At 32.9% G+C, this 16552-nt stretch overlaps 3 protein-coding genes across 3 annotated transcripts; 1 reads left to right on the top strand and 2 right to left on the bottom strand.

The window, feature by feature from the left end:
* Positions 1-1726: 1726 nt before the first annotated feature.
* On the bottom strand, positions 1727-8079 carry HELRODRAFT_74084 (hypothetical protein; the record flags this gene model as incomplete). The annotated part of the gene is made up of 14 exons (XM_009014833.1): positions 1727-2091; positions 2269-2372; positions 2496-2606; positions 2803-2936; positions 3438-3489; positions 3702-3877; positions 4016-4125; positions 4581-4644; positions 5505-5651; positions 5825-5933; positions 6250-6403; positions 6950-7043; positions 7652-7740; positions 7932-8079. The coding sequence occupies 14 exons, from the start codon at positions 8077-8079 to the stop codon at positions 1727-1729; spliced, it is 1857 nt and encodes a 618-aa protein (XP_009013081.1).
* Positions 8080-9604: 1525 nt separating this feature from the next.
* On the bottom strand, positions 9605-9979 carry HELRODRAFT_135549 (hypothetical protein; the record flags this gene model as incomplete). Its single annotated transcript, XM_009014832.1, has 1 exon — positions 9605-9979. A coding segment is annotated over one exon (375 nt), but the record flags the coding sequence as incomplete, so codon positions are not given.
* Positions 9980-14614: 4635 nt separating this feature from the next.
* On the top strand, positions 14615-16113 carry HELRODRAFT_168993 (hypothetical protein; the record flags this gene model as incomplete). Its single annotated transcript, XM_009014831.1, has 2 exons — positions 14615-15253; positions 16012-16113. 2 exons carry the CDS (start codon positions 14615-14617, stop codon positions 16111-16113), a joined length of 741 nt encoding a protein of 246 aa, XP_009013079.1.
* Positions 16114-16552: the final 439 nt, after the last annotated feature.

The following is a 16552-nucleotide window of genomic DNA, read 5'->3' as shown; positions in this document are numbered from 1 at the left end:
ACACATACATAAAACGGTTCACAAATATCTCTGTATTTTATACAGAATTCGACTTCGAACCAAAAAGTTTTAAAAAAATGAAATTTAAATATTGAAATTGATCATCTAGTCTAGGAGAAAATACAACGAGATTACGACTTTTTAAATTTTTTAGGAAGAATGCTAGTAAAAGAGTGTAGAGATAAAATATCGTCAACATCTTCGTCTGAAACATCGCCACCAATGGAAAATATGTTTCGTCCCCTTGCATCATTGTCGTTGGAGCCACCGAACTGATCAGTCAATGAATTAGTGAATGACTGACTGACGGGGTCTGACATTAACTTTCTTTTCAATGTGCTGTTGTTATGTTGCCGGTTTGTTGTGATCAAAGAAACATTATCGAGAGGTTGGTTTTCTGCCGCTTCGTTATCACCCTTTCAAAAAAAATTTAAATAAATTATAATTAATAAATTCATCACTTTAAACATACAAACAAACAGTACGTTAATGACGAACTAGTCCAACCTCAAAGATATTACTGAAAGTCAAACGTTCATTACAGACGCCGTTAACGTTGTTGTTACGTGCGAACACTGTGTTTAACCCTTCGTTTACAGTCAACGAACAATCATTAATAGTTTCTTCCAAAGATTTACGTGTATCCCCTCTGTCTTTAAATGCGAACTTGTTCAATTTTTTGGCTACTTTTGAGAGTTTCGTTGATAGCACTTCATCATTTTTTGATTCCCGGCCATCATTTACAACGTTGCAATTTGGAATAGATACTTTTGAGTTGCCTAGTTGAGTATTACCCAAGTTAGATGAAAAAAAAATCGATTTTGTTGATAGTTTCGTCTGTGTTGGAACATCTTCCGTATTGGACGCGGGCAATTTGCGGCCAGTTAATGTGTCTACTGTTGCACATGCTAGGCGATTCTGACTGGCTGAAGTCATTACTCTTGTTGCAATGGGTGATACTTGCATCGAGGGATGATCTGTAATGATTCCAACGTCATCATATTCATTGTTCAACAAGTTGTCAGCGTCGCCATCATCTAACAGACTGTCGTTTTCGGGAACATTCAATTTAATAATATTATTATTATTAATATTATTATTAATATTGTTGTTGTTGTTGTTATTTTTATTATTATTATTGATGTTGTTCATAACATCCGGCTGTCCATTCCATCTCTCCGTCTCTCTCTTCAAGACGTCAAACAACTTCAGCCTTTCCAACAACTGCATTGCTGGTTTCAAGAAATAAATAAACATTTTAAATATCATTTAAAATAAAAACAAATAATAATATAAAAAATGTAAAACCATAATTACTATTATTATTATTATCATTATTACAATAATAACAATAACAAAAACCTCAACCTTGATTCTGATAACGAAGTTGTGGCTGTGTTGGAAAGGTCATGTGGAGAGTGTTGGAGCCATCGATGAATTGAGAGTTCTAAGGAATGCAATTGTAGGGTGGGTTGTTGTCTCGATGACAGTGCATTAACATCAAAAATTTTATTAATTAATTGAAATTATATGATTATTAAAATTAGCAGCTACAATTAGCAGCTACGATCAGCAGCTACGATTAGCAGCTACGATCAGCCGCTACGATCAGCAGCTACGATCAGCAGCTCACAGCAAAACGACATACAAATTAAGTAACACATGGATTGATACAAATATCCAAAAATACTACAAAACATATATAACGAGAACAAATCGACAGAAGTTATATTAAAAATAAACAATGAAAACAAAACACGGAAACAAGTGAACATACAAACAAACATACAAACAAATAACTATACAAACAACTATACGAACAAACAAACAAACATACATACAAAGACACATACAAACAAACATACATACAAACAAACAAACATACAAAAAAACATACAAACAAACATACAAACAAACAAATATAGATATAAACAAACAAACAAACATACATACATACAAACAAACATACAAACAAACAAATATAGATATAAACAAACAAACAAACATTAAGCATGGTCGCCTCCATGAGCGTGACAGCCATGACTGCATCTTGTACCGTCACCTCGTCTCTCATCATTAACTTGGCGTGGGCTATGCGAACAGTAAAAAAATTAACCACATGATTGTAACATTATAACAAAAGACATCACATCAACATTATCACTGACATCAAAATATCATAACTCCAACAACAACATCATCATCAATAACAGCAACAACATAGCATCACTGACAACAGCAGCAAGAAATGAACGGGGCATCGCCTACCTTGAGACAGTCTAACGAGACTTTCCAGCAGTCTCATCGTGGTTCTCGTTGCATGGCAAACATCCTCTGATTTTCTCTGTGCCTTGTAGTACTCGGACATGATCCTAACATGTCAGTGGGGATAACTTATCAACAACAACAATAACAACAACATCAACAACAGCAACAGCAGCAACAACATAAACTACAACAACGACAACATAAACAACAATGCCATCAACAGCAACAACCTCATAGCATCATTAGAAAGTGTTGGTAGCAACAATTTAACGAAACTCAAATAAGCTCTTATCTTCTCTATCGACCACGCTGACGAAGTCACACCAACCGACTTCATGCTGTCTGTGGTGGTGGTCAAATTATGAAGCAGATGATTAGAAGGATAACTAAAAACATCAAACACAACAAACACAACACAACAAATATAAAAAGACAAACACAACAGACACAACACAGTAAACCTGAAGCGGCAAACATAGAACAGCAAACGCAACGAAACAGTCACAATGAAACAAACACAAGACAGACAAACACCACGTACATTTCTTCATGAGAATATGTGACGAAACAACTTGATCCCACTCGGGATTCTGTGAATCTAGTAGGACCAGGACTACATCGAATCTACTCAACAGTGGTGTTGCAATGGCTGTGTTCACTGATATGGACTGAGTAGATGTAGGTACGTATTTAGATGTGTGTGTGCGTGTGTGTTTGTGTGTTTGTACGTGCCTTTGCGTGTCGTAGAGTAGAGTATACATGTTTATGCGTGTGCTGTTTGCGTGCGTGTTAGTGAATTTGTCTATTCTTTATGTGTAAGTTAGTATGAGAGTAGAAATTATATTTACGTATGTACCCATCTTTAAAAATGCATCAAGTTTTTCTTTTGTTCTAATATACACAAAACTGCTTACATTTACATATCATTCCTTTATTTGCAGTAAGCTTTCGTGACACGAAGGCTGTAACATCCAGACCATACGACGCACATACACATTACGTACTCACGCACAAGCACCGTATTGCACACGCATGGGTTATGATCCATATCTTGGAGTTTCGGACAAGACAGCATTCGAACCAGGCTAGCGCGTAACTGCACGAGACATGGCACTTTCAACGACTGAGCTAAATCGTCGACGTATTAGAATAAAGTAAGTTGAAATAACCTCGTTGATATCATACTGCCCTTTTGGATTTGTGCAAGCTATGACTGAACATCTGTGATTGATACATCACTTAATCAACCAGTCAGCAGTCAGTCAATCAACCAACTAATCGTAATCAATCAATGTTCAATCAACTAGTTCACCATGTATGTAAATGCAAGTGTTTACACACATAATGCCATAAAAAAGCATAAAAACACACACGCACGCACACACACACAAGTATGCACACACGCACGCACGCACACGCACAAATGCACCTACCTGGTATTCAGTTTACAGACGAGACCAGCTTTGGCAACACTGATAGTTTGTTGCTCCATAGCCTCGTGTATGCTGGCTCTGTCATGTTTCTGGATGCTGTTAAATTCATCGATGCAGCAAATTCCACCATCGGCCAGCACCAGGGCTCCTGCTTCCAACTGCCATTCACCACTATCCTATAGATTTCACGTAGGAAGTCAGAATTAGATTAGATTTAAAATTGAATTAGGAGACTTTAGAGTTACGTCCAAGTCACGTCAAAAAAAAATCACAAATATGCTGGGGCAGCAAATAAAATATTGAAAATGGACCACCTGGACAGCGGTGACGGTGAGACCGGCGCTGGTGCACCCCACCCCGGTTGTGAGGATGGATCGGGGCATGACCCTGCAGGCGTATTTCATCATTTGTGATTTCCCCGTACCTGAGGTAAGTTGGGTGGAGTGTGTTTAGGAGGAGATTCATTGATTTTTAGAAATAATTTTTAAAAATTTTTAAACTGTTGGTTGAGTGAATTTTGTAAAATTACAACAAAAATGATTAAAATTTCAAAATGTCAGAAAGCTCTTCATTCAATTTGGCGAGCATCACACTACCTGCTGTACTTACTGGTTGGAATAGAATTGTATCTCTAACATCAATGTTGTTCACAAACAGATGGGTAAAAACAAACAGACATACAATCCTAGATACAATCCTACATACAAAACAAACATGCATGCAGACATACAAGCAGACATGCAAACAGATATACAATCAGACATGCAAACAGACCGACCTGCAAGCAGAAATGCAAACAAACACCCAAGCAGACATACAAACAGACATAAAAGCAGACAGACATACATACAGACAGTGAGAGAAACACAGACACCTCACCGGGATCACCGACGAGCAGCAGATGCGACTCCCCTCTGACTTTCGTGCCCGATTCATCCACCCTCTTCATTTTGAAACCACACCAATCATAGTTGCATTTCAATTACAAATTAAATTATTATTATTATCATTGTTATTGTTATAAATATAATAATAATAATTTTTATTATTATAAAATATGTATATATCATATAGATTAAGGATGCTGCAAGATGTTCCACTTTTATATATTATCATTAATTTTCGATTGATTTCATTTTGATTTCATCTTTGTGGTCAATAAAAGATTGTTCCAATTATTATTATTATTATTATTAGTGGTTTGTATGTCTCATGTGCTATTACATAAAATTTTATAAACATCCAAACCAAACAAAAACCTTCATCATAAACCACAAAAAATTTTAATTATTTATTAGCAAATAAAATAGAATAAAGCAAAACCAAACACAGCATTTAATAAACGTTTAAGGACGAAAGTAACGTATAATTTATAAAATATGACTTTGAACATCACTCTAAATCATCATTGTAATTGGCACTGTGTGGCAACCCAATCTCTACGCACAGATTTATAAGCAGAAAATAATGCCTTATAAACATAACACTTGACGTAAACATAACATAAACATAACACTTGACCTTATAAACATAACACTTGACAGTTGTGGGCTGCATTCATTCATGTGCATTTCAAAGTATTACGTATTTGTTGCAGGTGCCACTGAGATACACTGAAAAAAAATTGTAAACAAACAATAACAACAACAACATCAACAACAACAGTATTAACAACAACAACGACAGCATAAACAACAACGACAGCATAAACAACAACGACGACACAATATCAACAACAACAACGGCAGCAGAAGCAGCAATGGTAACGATGATGAAGAAAATATGGAAGGATAAATATAGAACCTGATTGCCTCCTATGAGGACAAGCAGCAGAGCCAACTTGACCATGTACATGCCGTATATTTGAGGGCAGACGCTGGACAGGATGAGGTCACGCCCTTCGAGTGCACATGAACGGTTCTCTTCCCAAAATTTGTAGAAACTCTCCTTCTATTATATGGATTTGTATAACATAACAGTCTGTGTAAGAACCACTGAATTCTTGGTATTATTAAAATGTTATCTGTCTGTTTAGCAATGATGTACAACTAGTAGAGCAAATGCGTTTAGGAGAGGAAAGATAAAAAAAATAAAAAACGAGCCATTTCATTGGTTAGCAGGACATCATTCTTTTGCATGTTGGTCACTTGGACGTGGTTGGCTCTGATGGACAGTTCAACATTGCATCTTCTGTCCTTATACAATGGACGCCATCTCCTACTCACCACACCACTGTATAAGTTTGTATGTGCGCGCTTGTACATATGCATTTATGTATGTGTGTTTGTGTGTGTGCACGTATGTGTATGCACGTGTGTGTGTGTGTGTGTGTGTGTGTGTGTGTGTGTGTGTGTGTGTGTGTGTGATTGGATAAACATATGCTGGTAGGCAAGCAGTCATAACCAAGAAATAACGAAATAGAAAGTTTAAAACAGACAAATACAGAACAGCAAAGCAGATCAACAAATAATTTACTTGTAAGCACAAACGAGCGAACGAACAAACAAACTATCAAACGAGCGAACGAACAAGCGAACAAAGGACTAACGTGATGTTGACATCGTCTCCAGGCTTGCAGCAGTCGACCAGATCGTCGAGTAGCACCACCCAAAGGGACCTCGGCACCGTGCCAACCTTCAATCGTCCCGCCTGCTCTTGAACTTTTACTTCCTGGAAGTTCCGACAATTTTCAGGCGAGGCCCCTGGTGATGTGGATCAGAAGTGGAGAAGTTTATGAAAAATAGCAAAGAAAAATAAAACCGTTTAATAGTGATAACATAATATGATGATAATAATAATAATATATCAGTATAATGAAATAGTAGGATGAAATAGTAGAATAAAAACTTCATAAAAGTATTTGAAGCTAAAATAGAATAATTTTTTAACTTTTCAATAACAACCCTCTAGACCAGGGTTCTTTCTCTATGTAATAGTAACTCCAATTATTGTTGGAAAACAACGAATGTGTATTTATGAAATGATTAAAGCAGAGTTGCTCCGACATGGTGCAGGGTTTGCAGGAACTGGAAAAAAATGTCACTGGTGAAAATTTTTTTGCTAGTTTGACACTTAATAACAGTTGTATCTCCTTTGTATATTTGTATTTGTTAAAATAACTAAATAAGGATGTTTCCGGACGAGATTTTCAATGCAAAAATGAATAGCGTCCAACAGATCTCAATAGTAATTAGTGCTATAAAATATATTTCTAGGGTTGAGTTAAAATATTTTGAACAGAATGAAACCTTTTTCTTCCAGAGCTACAAAACCTCTGTTGCAGCTGTCACTGTTAGGACACTTGGAAGGACTGCATACTGTGTAGTATTGCTCGTAGTCAGCCTGATGTACAGTGCATTTTTTTGTTTTTTTTTATCCTAGTAATTTTTTTTATTTATCAAATCAAGATCAAAATTGATTGAAATGAAATGATCCAGAAATGAAAAAAGATGATAGAATAAAATGAAGTAAAAAAAAATTGTAATAATTACTATTACTACTTAATAGGAAATTGCACATTAACCAAATAATGAATATTTACACACACACATATATATATATATATATATATATATATATATATATATATCTTTACAATATTCTATAAATTCTACCAAATGTTTGGCGTTAATATGTTTGTAGTTCGTTTTTTCGATTTTTCTCGCTAAAGTTTTTTGGAGAACGTTTAGTTTATTATAATTTAAAATAAACTTATTTTCCGAATTCATGCTGCAAATAAGTAAAAATTGTAAAAATTATGGTCTATTACCAACATTTTGTAAAAATTGTGGTCTATTACCAAAATATATATATCTGTACACATAATAAAACTCTTAATAACATCCACTTCTCATGAGTCTCAACATCATCCACAGAGGCAATTCAATTCAACAGTATGTAAAAAAAAGTGAACAGCATTCAATGGATATATCTGAAGCAACTGGACACACCTCAACCTGGAAGACATGCTTGCACTTGATGCACATGTAAAACTTCTTAAAGTCCAACAACTTCACTGTTCCAGTTCTTATTACTGTACCTTGCATTTACCACAATATACATATAAAGTTAGTAACATATTTTCTATGAATGGGTTGTCATCTCATACATACAGATATCAACTACTATATAAATTATGACTACAGTAGCACCACAACTTGATTATATCAGCAATAACATGCTGAAAAAACGCACACATTTAATTAAAAGAAAGACAAAAATGATAAAAACCTGTAATGCAGAGGAAGTTACCAACATCAGAACATTTTGGCAGTCGTGTTCTAACTAACTCCGGGCAAACAGGCAGACCAGTGACCCTGCAGTGAATATTTTTCTTGGGAACCTTGCGAATGATTGTGTTAGAGCTCCAATGTACCATATTTAGATATGAACAGAAATTAAATCAAAGATCTACGTAAGGAAATGTGATGAATGTCAGAGTTCAATTTTTCAATTCAAGCCCCTGTCTTATCATTGTAATTATTTATCATTTGATGAGTATATGACAGAATAAAAGTTTGAAAAAAATATTCCAAAATATTAATTGATTAAACAGAAAGTAGTAGCAAGACGTATTACTTAATATGTCATGTTGTGATAATATGAAATATTTCAAAATGAAAATTTTTAATTTCTAAAAAAGAATAACGTAAGTAAAGTGAACTGGCATGATGCAACGTGATACACAACACGGAACATGATGTAGCAAACCTACCAGGGAATTGAAATAACCCTCATTACTTTCTCTGTGAACCTTTGAGGCCACTTGGATGCATGCCTCATCCAACAATTTCAACGTTTGTATTGGACTCTTCAATAAACGGTCTCCAAGTTCAACACTGAACTCAAACAAACTCAAAAAACTGTAAAGAAAGTTAATAAAAAATTCATTATTATAGTTTAAAACATGAAAAACTTGAAAAGCAAACTTGATAGTAATTGAATAATGATCTAAGGTATCTTTTTTCTGTAGGATATCAACCAAATCCATCATGTGATGCTCAGAAATATAAAAGCCAAACAAATCTATTTGTTTTTAATGTTACATGTTAAATAAAAATAAATTAATAACATATTAATTATTAATAAAGTGATGATATGATATCTAATATTATACATAAAAGTTATAATACATGATTACAATTACGTTACTTACAACTTTACTATTTTACAAGTAAAATAAAATGTAAGATTACTACATAAACCACAACACAACTCAACTACAAAACTGACCTGATATACAAATAAAATACAAATCAATACACATCAGGTACAATATATATAATTATATATAAATAAATTATAATTTATAATAGAATAGAGAGAGACACTAGTTGACTAGTCAGATACACTCAAGTCAATATAAATTAAAAAAATCAACAATATTCAATTATTTATTATTCATACATCATTTCAGCTAACTAACCTAACAGCTCTTTGTCAGACGAGCTTTTTTTCAAAGACATTCTTAGCTTCAAATTCAGAATTTAAAAAATTAAAAATTTGTTTGCATCTTTCTTAGATTACGCGTAAGCTTAAATTTAGCTCCACTTGAAAACTTGAATGACTAGATGTTACAATTTTAACGGTCGGTATTTAAGCCGGTTCAGTTTAAGTGGATAACCCATATAAATAAAATATAGATATTCTATATTCTATTTATATGAAAAAACCACATAACTAAAATAAATATAATGGCTTTCGCTCACTTTTAACTGTCGAACAAAAAGCTTACTTCCGAAGGGGATATGGAGGGTGAAAAATTGAAAGAACCACACCACCTTAGGAATCTGAATACAACTAGCTCAGTTCAGTTGCCGATCAATTTTGATATTTGTGAAAGTAGACTGTATGGCACATTTCAGCAACTTTATGACAACCTGCAAAATTTCATCATCTGATTTCACAAATTCTGTCTTGCCCTTGCCAGCGCTAGCAACACCCTTAATTAAAGTGGTAGAAGCGCCCTCGCCAGTGTTCAATGTAAAAACTCTTGTATCGTGCGAATGCTTTTGCACCAAGCTAACCACCGCTTCAGTGTTGAATACTTCACCATCGATGATCAAAAAAATATTCCTGCTATGTGCAGGTAAAATTTGTTTGCTGTATACGCTTACTAATGGTTCAAGAATTTCTGTGCCTCCAAAATCAGCTGATAACGTTTTTTGATGTTCTAATGCTTTTTCCAAAGATTCCTTTTTATACTTCTTGCTTCCTTCATTGAATAACAACTCAAAAGTTGATCCAAACCCAATTATATTAAAATAACAATCTGGTGGTTCTTTGGCACTTTCTATTCTAGGATTTTTCTAACGGTCGATCATAAATCATTTTTAAGTTTCTTTAGTTCAAAACCAAAATTTTTGTTCATTTTATGCATGATAGAACAGAAGAGCTTTTTTCGGTATTCCTATTCCTATGTTCAAATTGATATATTATGGTTGTGCCCAGATGATCAAATATTTTTATACTGTGCTTATTTATTGGTTCCTTGTTTATTCAAAGTGAATATTTAGTTTTACGATGTTGAAAGACAAGGTATAGATTATCAAGAATGTGAAAACTCTCAGTAGTGCTCATGTTCGGTGTTTAATTGCGTTGTCTATAAGCCCGATCACATAGGCATAATCAAGAATAACAACAGTGGGCGTGTCGATATTTTCAGAATTACAAACGAAACTCTACATATGTAATTGTCTAAAACAAGCTCAACAAAAATGGCACGGTTAAACGAACATTATTCAATTTGGTTAAAATTAAAAAAACAATGCGATGGATTCAAAACCTTTTAATATTATACTCCCATACTTAATGTATATAAACAAGAGGGTCATTTAATTTTTCTCCCGAAGATTTCTTTGCTGAGCTTATTTTTTAAATAACAAACATTCAATTAAAAATAAAGAATCCGAATGTTTGACGAGTGACAAAATAAATTTTACCAAAAAGTACAAAGTTGCTAAGTTTTTCTTCAAATATAAGCACAATAAAAGATAAGCACATTGATTTCGATTAAATGTTGACTCAAAATACAACAAAAAAAACCTCTCGCTCTTTAAATCTCTCATTCTCTCTCTCTCTCTCTCTCTCTCTCTCTCTCTATATATATATATATATATATATATATATAAACATATTTATTTTGACATAGAAATACTTTATCGATTTGTACTTTATTGACCTCAACTGATTTCATTTATAATAGAGAGCGCTTTCGAGAAATTTTGAATTTATAATGCACTTAATAAATTGTTGATAATAATTATAATATAATAATAATATATATGCATGTATGTTTTGATGAATAAGACATATTTCTTCATTCGAAGTCAGAACGTTTTTGGCGGCATCCAATAATTCTTGCTCAGTTTTGCCATTCAAATATTGCTGGGAGAGCCAATTTAACGCTTTTGTTTCAATCAATTCCCATTCATCTTTTCTGTTTGAAAATTTTTTTTTGAAAAATTCCAATACTAGAACAGTATCCCAAACATTTAAATCTTTAATTAATGATTTTGAAATCATAGAGAGAAAATCTAAATTCATTTTTTTACAAAGCCCGTCAGATAAAATCCAAAATCCATCAAACGTTTGTGAGGAAACCAGATTAATTAAATTGTCATCAACTTGTTCCATTTTTTTGAATGGATCAGTTTTTTTCATCACCAGCCTATTATTATTATTATTATTATTATCATCGTTAGCGTTATTATTATTACTAAAATTATTATTGTCATCAGTAATAGAAAGGTTAGGGTTAACTGGAGTGAAATTTGATGTGGAACGTACTGACTTCGAATATATTCTACATGCTTTTTTGGATGTAAACCTTAGTAAACTTTTAGTATTAGATTTTAAACAACGCTTCCCAAGGTCCGAATCCAAACAATATTCTTTGAGAAACATAGCATTTTTCAAATCCAAATTCCATGCCTGTGAATAATTAAAAATATAATCGTATATGATTGGCACGAGACAGGTGACCATATCTTCGACGACGACTTCATTTTTAACTTTGTCTACACCAACTAATGCTGTGTAGCGTGATATCACGTTTGATGCAACACTTAGAAGAATTATTTCTGATTTATTTGATTCTTTCTCATCCTCCGTTTGAAGTCTCAAAATTTCTGATTTTGCAGCCATTCTGTTAATAAGCATATCTTTACTAATTTCGGTTACATTAATCTGGTTCAATAACAAGGGAAACTCAAACGATTTATCTCCGACATTGCCTGTTTAAACAGCTTTTCCTCCCGACGCATTTCTTTCCTTACGACGCATATTTTGTGGAAATTCCCAAGAAAATTCCAGTTTTATGTAGCTAGAGTTTTATCATATAGAGCCATGTATGTATATTAATAATATTATTATTATTATTATTTGGAAACTTATAAAGCTACGATTATAACACTTACTGTGTTTTCATAGGCGCTGTCACAGCTTTATAAAAGAAGCAAGTTTTTACAATTCAGATTCGAAACAAGTGTGTTTTAAGTTCCCTCTTGAACTGACCCAGTGATAATCCAGTTTGACGCAAGCAACAAGAAAGAGTATTCAAAACAGCTGAACCACTTACAGAGAAATTACGCGAACCAATCTTAAGCTTGATCACAGTCGTGACCAACGTATTAGCACTACTTGATCCCAAATCATAGTCACTCAAAACCTCCTTTGTTTGCAAACATCTATCGGCCAAATATTTGGGTGCCAAATTGTTCAGACATCTAAAAACCATAACAGCAATTTTAAAAATAATTCTCTTATGAATAGGTAGACAGTGGAGGCTGTTTAAAATTGGCGTAATATGGTCTGTGACAGTCTTTGCCACGTATTCATTCGATATATATATATATATATATATATATATATATATATATATATATATATATATCTTAACATTATGTAACATATATTATATATGTCTTAACATTATATAATGTTAACATTATATAATGTTAAAACAAGTGAACAAGTGACAAGTGAAACAAGGATTTCAAGAATGTTATTTGTTGTTGACCGCGATCTCTTTTCCCTGCAATCTTTCCAGTAGTTGTTAGATCTTCCATTCTTTCCTTCCGCATGGTGTGACCAAAAAACTTTAACTGCCCCGTCGGATTATCTGTAGTAATTTTCTCTTTTCATAACCGAACTGTTTTAATACATCCTCGTTCGAAGTATGAGAAGTCCAACTAATTTTTATAAGGCTTCTCAAAAACCACATCATAGCAGCCTTAATCTTTTTTTTCCATTTCTTTAGAAATTGTCTCAGAGCCGTAAGTTAGCACAGGAAAAATGTAACACCATAACAGTTTTAATTTTGTTGATATTCTGATTTTAATATTGGTGAGAATGTTTTTCATTTTAAAATATGCATCTTTCGCCATAGCTATGCTTTTTTTGATATCCACATCACATTTACAACCTGAGGAGGTTATCAGACTTCCGAGATAATCGAAGCTGTTGACTTGTTTCACCTGTTTACCGTTAATGATTATGGAGCAGATCGGGGCGGTTTTGCTTTTACTTATAACTATGCTTTCTGTTATGTTGACGTTAATTTGCAAGCCTTTCCTTTCACTTTCAAACACCAGTTTGGAACAATAGTTTGCAGTTTTTTTATTGAATCTGGTATAAGAGCTTCATAGCATATCAGCAGAAAGAGAGAGAGAGAGAGAGAGAGAGAGAGAGAGAGAGAGAGAGAGGAAGGGAGAGAGAGAGATAGAGAGAGAGGGGAACAAGACAAAATATTAACTCAGTGAATTAATGTTAAAACGATATAAAAAAATTACTTAATTACATAATCTTTTTTATAGTTTTTTGTCCTTAAAATAAAGCGGCTCACTGTATCTCATAGAACTTTTAATGAAACGTTTAACACTGAAAAATCAATCTATTTCTTATTTCAACAATAAATATATTAATAAACTATACGTACACAACCTATTATTTATATAACCGTTATATCGTCTGCTGACACATTTGCTGATTAAGAAAAAATTTTTTAATAATTATATATATATATATATATATATATATATATATATATATATATATATTATACAATATTATTATGTAGAAGTAAGAGTTAGACTTTGCCGTGACAGAACAACTAAAATCGATGCTTCTTAAGATCAAGCTTATAATACATATCATGGTTTATACTTATTTTGCTCTATCGCCTTATAATTAATTTTAATATATTTATTTATAAACTCTACTGGAAGCTAGAGCGGAAATGACGTCACAATTGTTTTATAATTAATGTTGGGATATTCAAGCAGTTTAGGTTCAAGTGGCACGCATAGAAAAATGAATTGTAATTAATATCCAACCAATAGTATCAACATGATATATTATACATTCATGCACACTCCAGACTTATTACATTTTCCCGGCCATATTTCAATGTTTTACTACTTGCTTTGGATAATGTAGATATCTGTAACCTTACTAATGAAATTGCTATTTGAGAAGTTTGTGTGTTGTATTTGTTTATTTGTAAGTTTCGTTGAAAAAATCTAGATTTTAGAAATAATAAATAGCCTATCTTTGAAATTTTTAATGTCGTTAAGTTGAAAAAGTTAATTTGTCGGAAGGTTTCCTGATATTAAAGAAATGATTTAAACGATTAACTTGATAAATAACAGTTTGTAGCTCTCGGCTTCATTACCGCGAAATTTAAAGGCACTGTAAGAAATGTATTAAGTGCTGCATGAATCTTGATTTTATTGATTAAGTAAATTAGTTATCCGATAAAATTTTATTTCGTCAGGAAATTTAATTTTTTTTTGAAAATTTCCAACCACATATTGATATTTTAACCAGTTTAACCATAAACTAACCTGTTTGATTGACTCAACAAATACCTGCAAAATTTGTAGAAAAACAGTTTGAACTTAATGAAAACAAACATGGATCTTGCTACGGAGGATATATCCGTGTTCAACAACTTCAACATTAACAAACCACAAGACGGATTCTTCAAACATTTACATATTTCAACTTCAGATCTTGAATTGTCGGAATCACTGGAAGAGACGAGGAAAGATGAAAATTGGATTGAAGATGAAGATTCACTTAATTCATCATTGTTCGACATAACGGGGATAGGGAAAAGTTTTTACATATGCAACGATCTAGCAACAAACAATTTCAACTCGTTTTTATCGTCTTGGACCGTTTCGGCTATAGAGAGCTCTGAGTCTCGTATAAATCCATCTAACGATTCGGTAAATACTTCAATTTGGTCATCAACGGAACGAACATCCACAACCACTTCTAATTCGAGCAACAATTTTGAAATTTTCCGTACTTTAACAAGCACGGAGAGCTTGGATTTTTCCTTGCTGGACAGAAGAGACTCAGTTTCCGAGATCAGATCATTTTTTAATCTCTCTGCTTTTGTAACTGAGAAGAACCGATCTGATGTAGAGGAGCCAGCTGTTTACCGTCCGTGCATGGAGGCGAGTGAAAACAGTAAAAATCCGATGTGTGACATTAGTAACTTCGTTCAGATTGAAAAACATTCTATTTACAACAACTCTCAACATGTTAATCGATTTAAACAATTTTTTATAAACAACAAACTTTTTCGTTTTGCACTTAAACGAAGCCGATCTAAGCAAAAGAAAGCTGACAAGACATTAAAACTCGCCAAACAACCGAAAGAAACAAACGAGACAAAATTTAAAAAGTGCATCAATAACACAAAAAATAAAATATGTAATTTTTTTCGGAACAAAACCAGAGGAAAATAAAACGTAAACGATGATTCCACTCTTTCCTAGAACCGAAACATTTTTGAGATATTGGCATCATCTTGCTTGCATTTTGTTAAGTTGTTATGAAGTATGAATATCGTGAAAATGCTTGACATTTTGTTGAATATTAATAGCACATCTGATTCAACCTTATATATATACGAACAGGCATTGAGCATGTGAACTTATTTTTCTAAGTTGTAAAATGTACGATTGTTTTAAAGTGAAGCAGTGTCTTTGTTTATTAACTGTTTTCTAATAAATATTTGAATGTGAAATTTTATACATAATTATTTTATTTATTGGATTTTTAATTTTATAATTGTTTTTTTACTAGTTAGCAATGTAATATTATATGTGCAATACGTATGTATATAAATTTATTTATATTGACATATTGTTGTTTTTTATTGAAACATTCTTATCATTTATAACTTTTTATTGTAATATTCCGTGAAGCAGTCAGTTTAACTGAGTTGTTCATTGCTCCGTGTTATTAAAAAAATCGCAATTGAAGACAGAAACACAAAAATGTTTTCATTTTACAGATTACGAAATCAAACTGGAACAATTCTAAATGTTTAACGCTCTATATATCAACTCACACCGCACATGAGGAACTGTCCAGGGGCGGATTTAGACAACTTTGACTGGAAAAATTGAAAAAGTTAAGGGCCTTTTTGGTTGCACAATTTTTAGACCAATTTTACCATTTCAAGCAGAACTTTTTAACATAATGTAGTATTACTGCTGAAAAAAGTAATTAAACAATAAAAGTTGGCCGAGATTCAAAACAGTTTGCAAAAATCGTGGCTAAAGTGATGATAAATGGAACCATTCCAGATCCCCTCCTTAACCGGCCACTGCACATGTCGACAAAACCACTGCTTGTAATACGTTAATAAACAAACATCTTTGATCAACTAACAAGAAAATGAATCACGTTCTTAGTTAATCGGCTAATCAGTAGAACGCTTTTTTACCAAATTTAAACATCGTTAACACATCGTTATTATTCGCTGCATCGAATCGTTTGGTTTCTTGGCAATCAAGTAATTTAGAAGAATTAAGGCCTGAATATCTGACCAC

This window comes from Helobdella robusta (assembly GCF_000326865.2).
Source record: "Helobdella robusta unplaced genomic scaffold HELROscaffold_14, whole genome shotgun sequence".
NCBI classification, from domain to species: domain Eukaryota; kingdom Metazoa; phylum Annelida; class Clitellata; order Rhynchobdellida; family Glossiphoniidae; genus Helobdella; species Helobdella robusta.
This window is presented reverse-complemented; position numbering and strand designations above follow the sequence as displayed.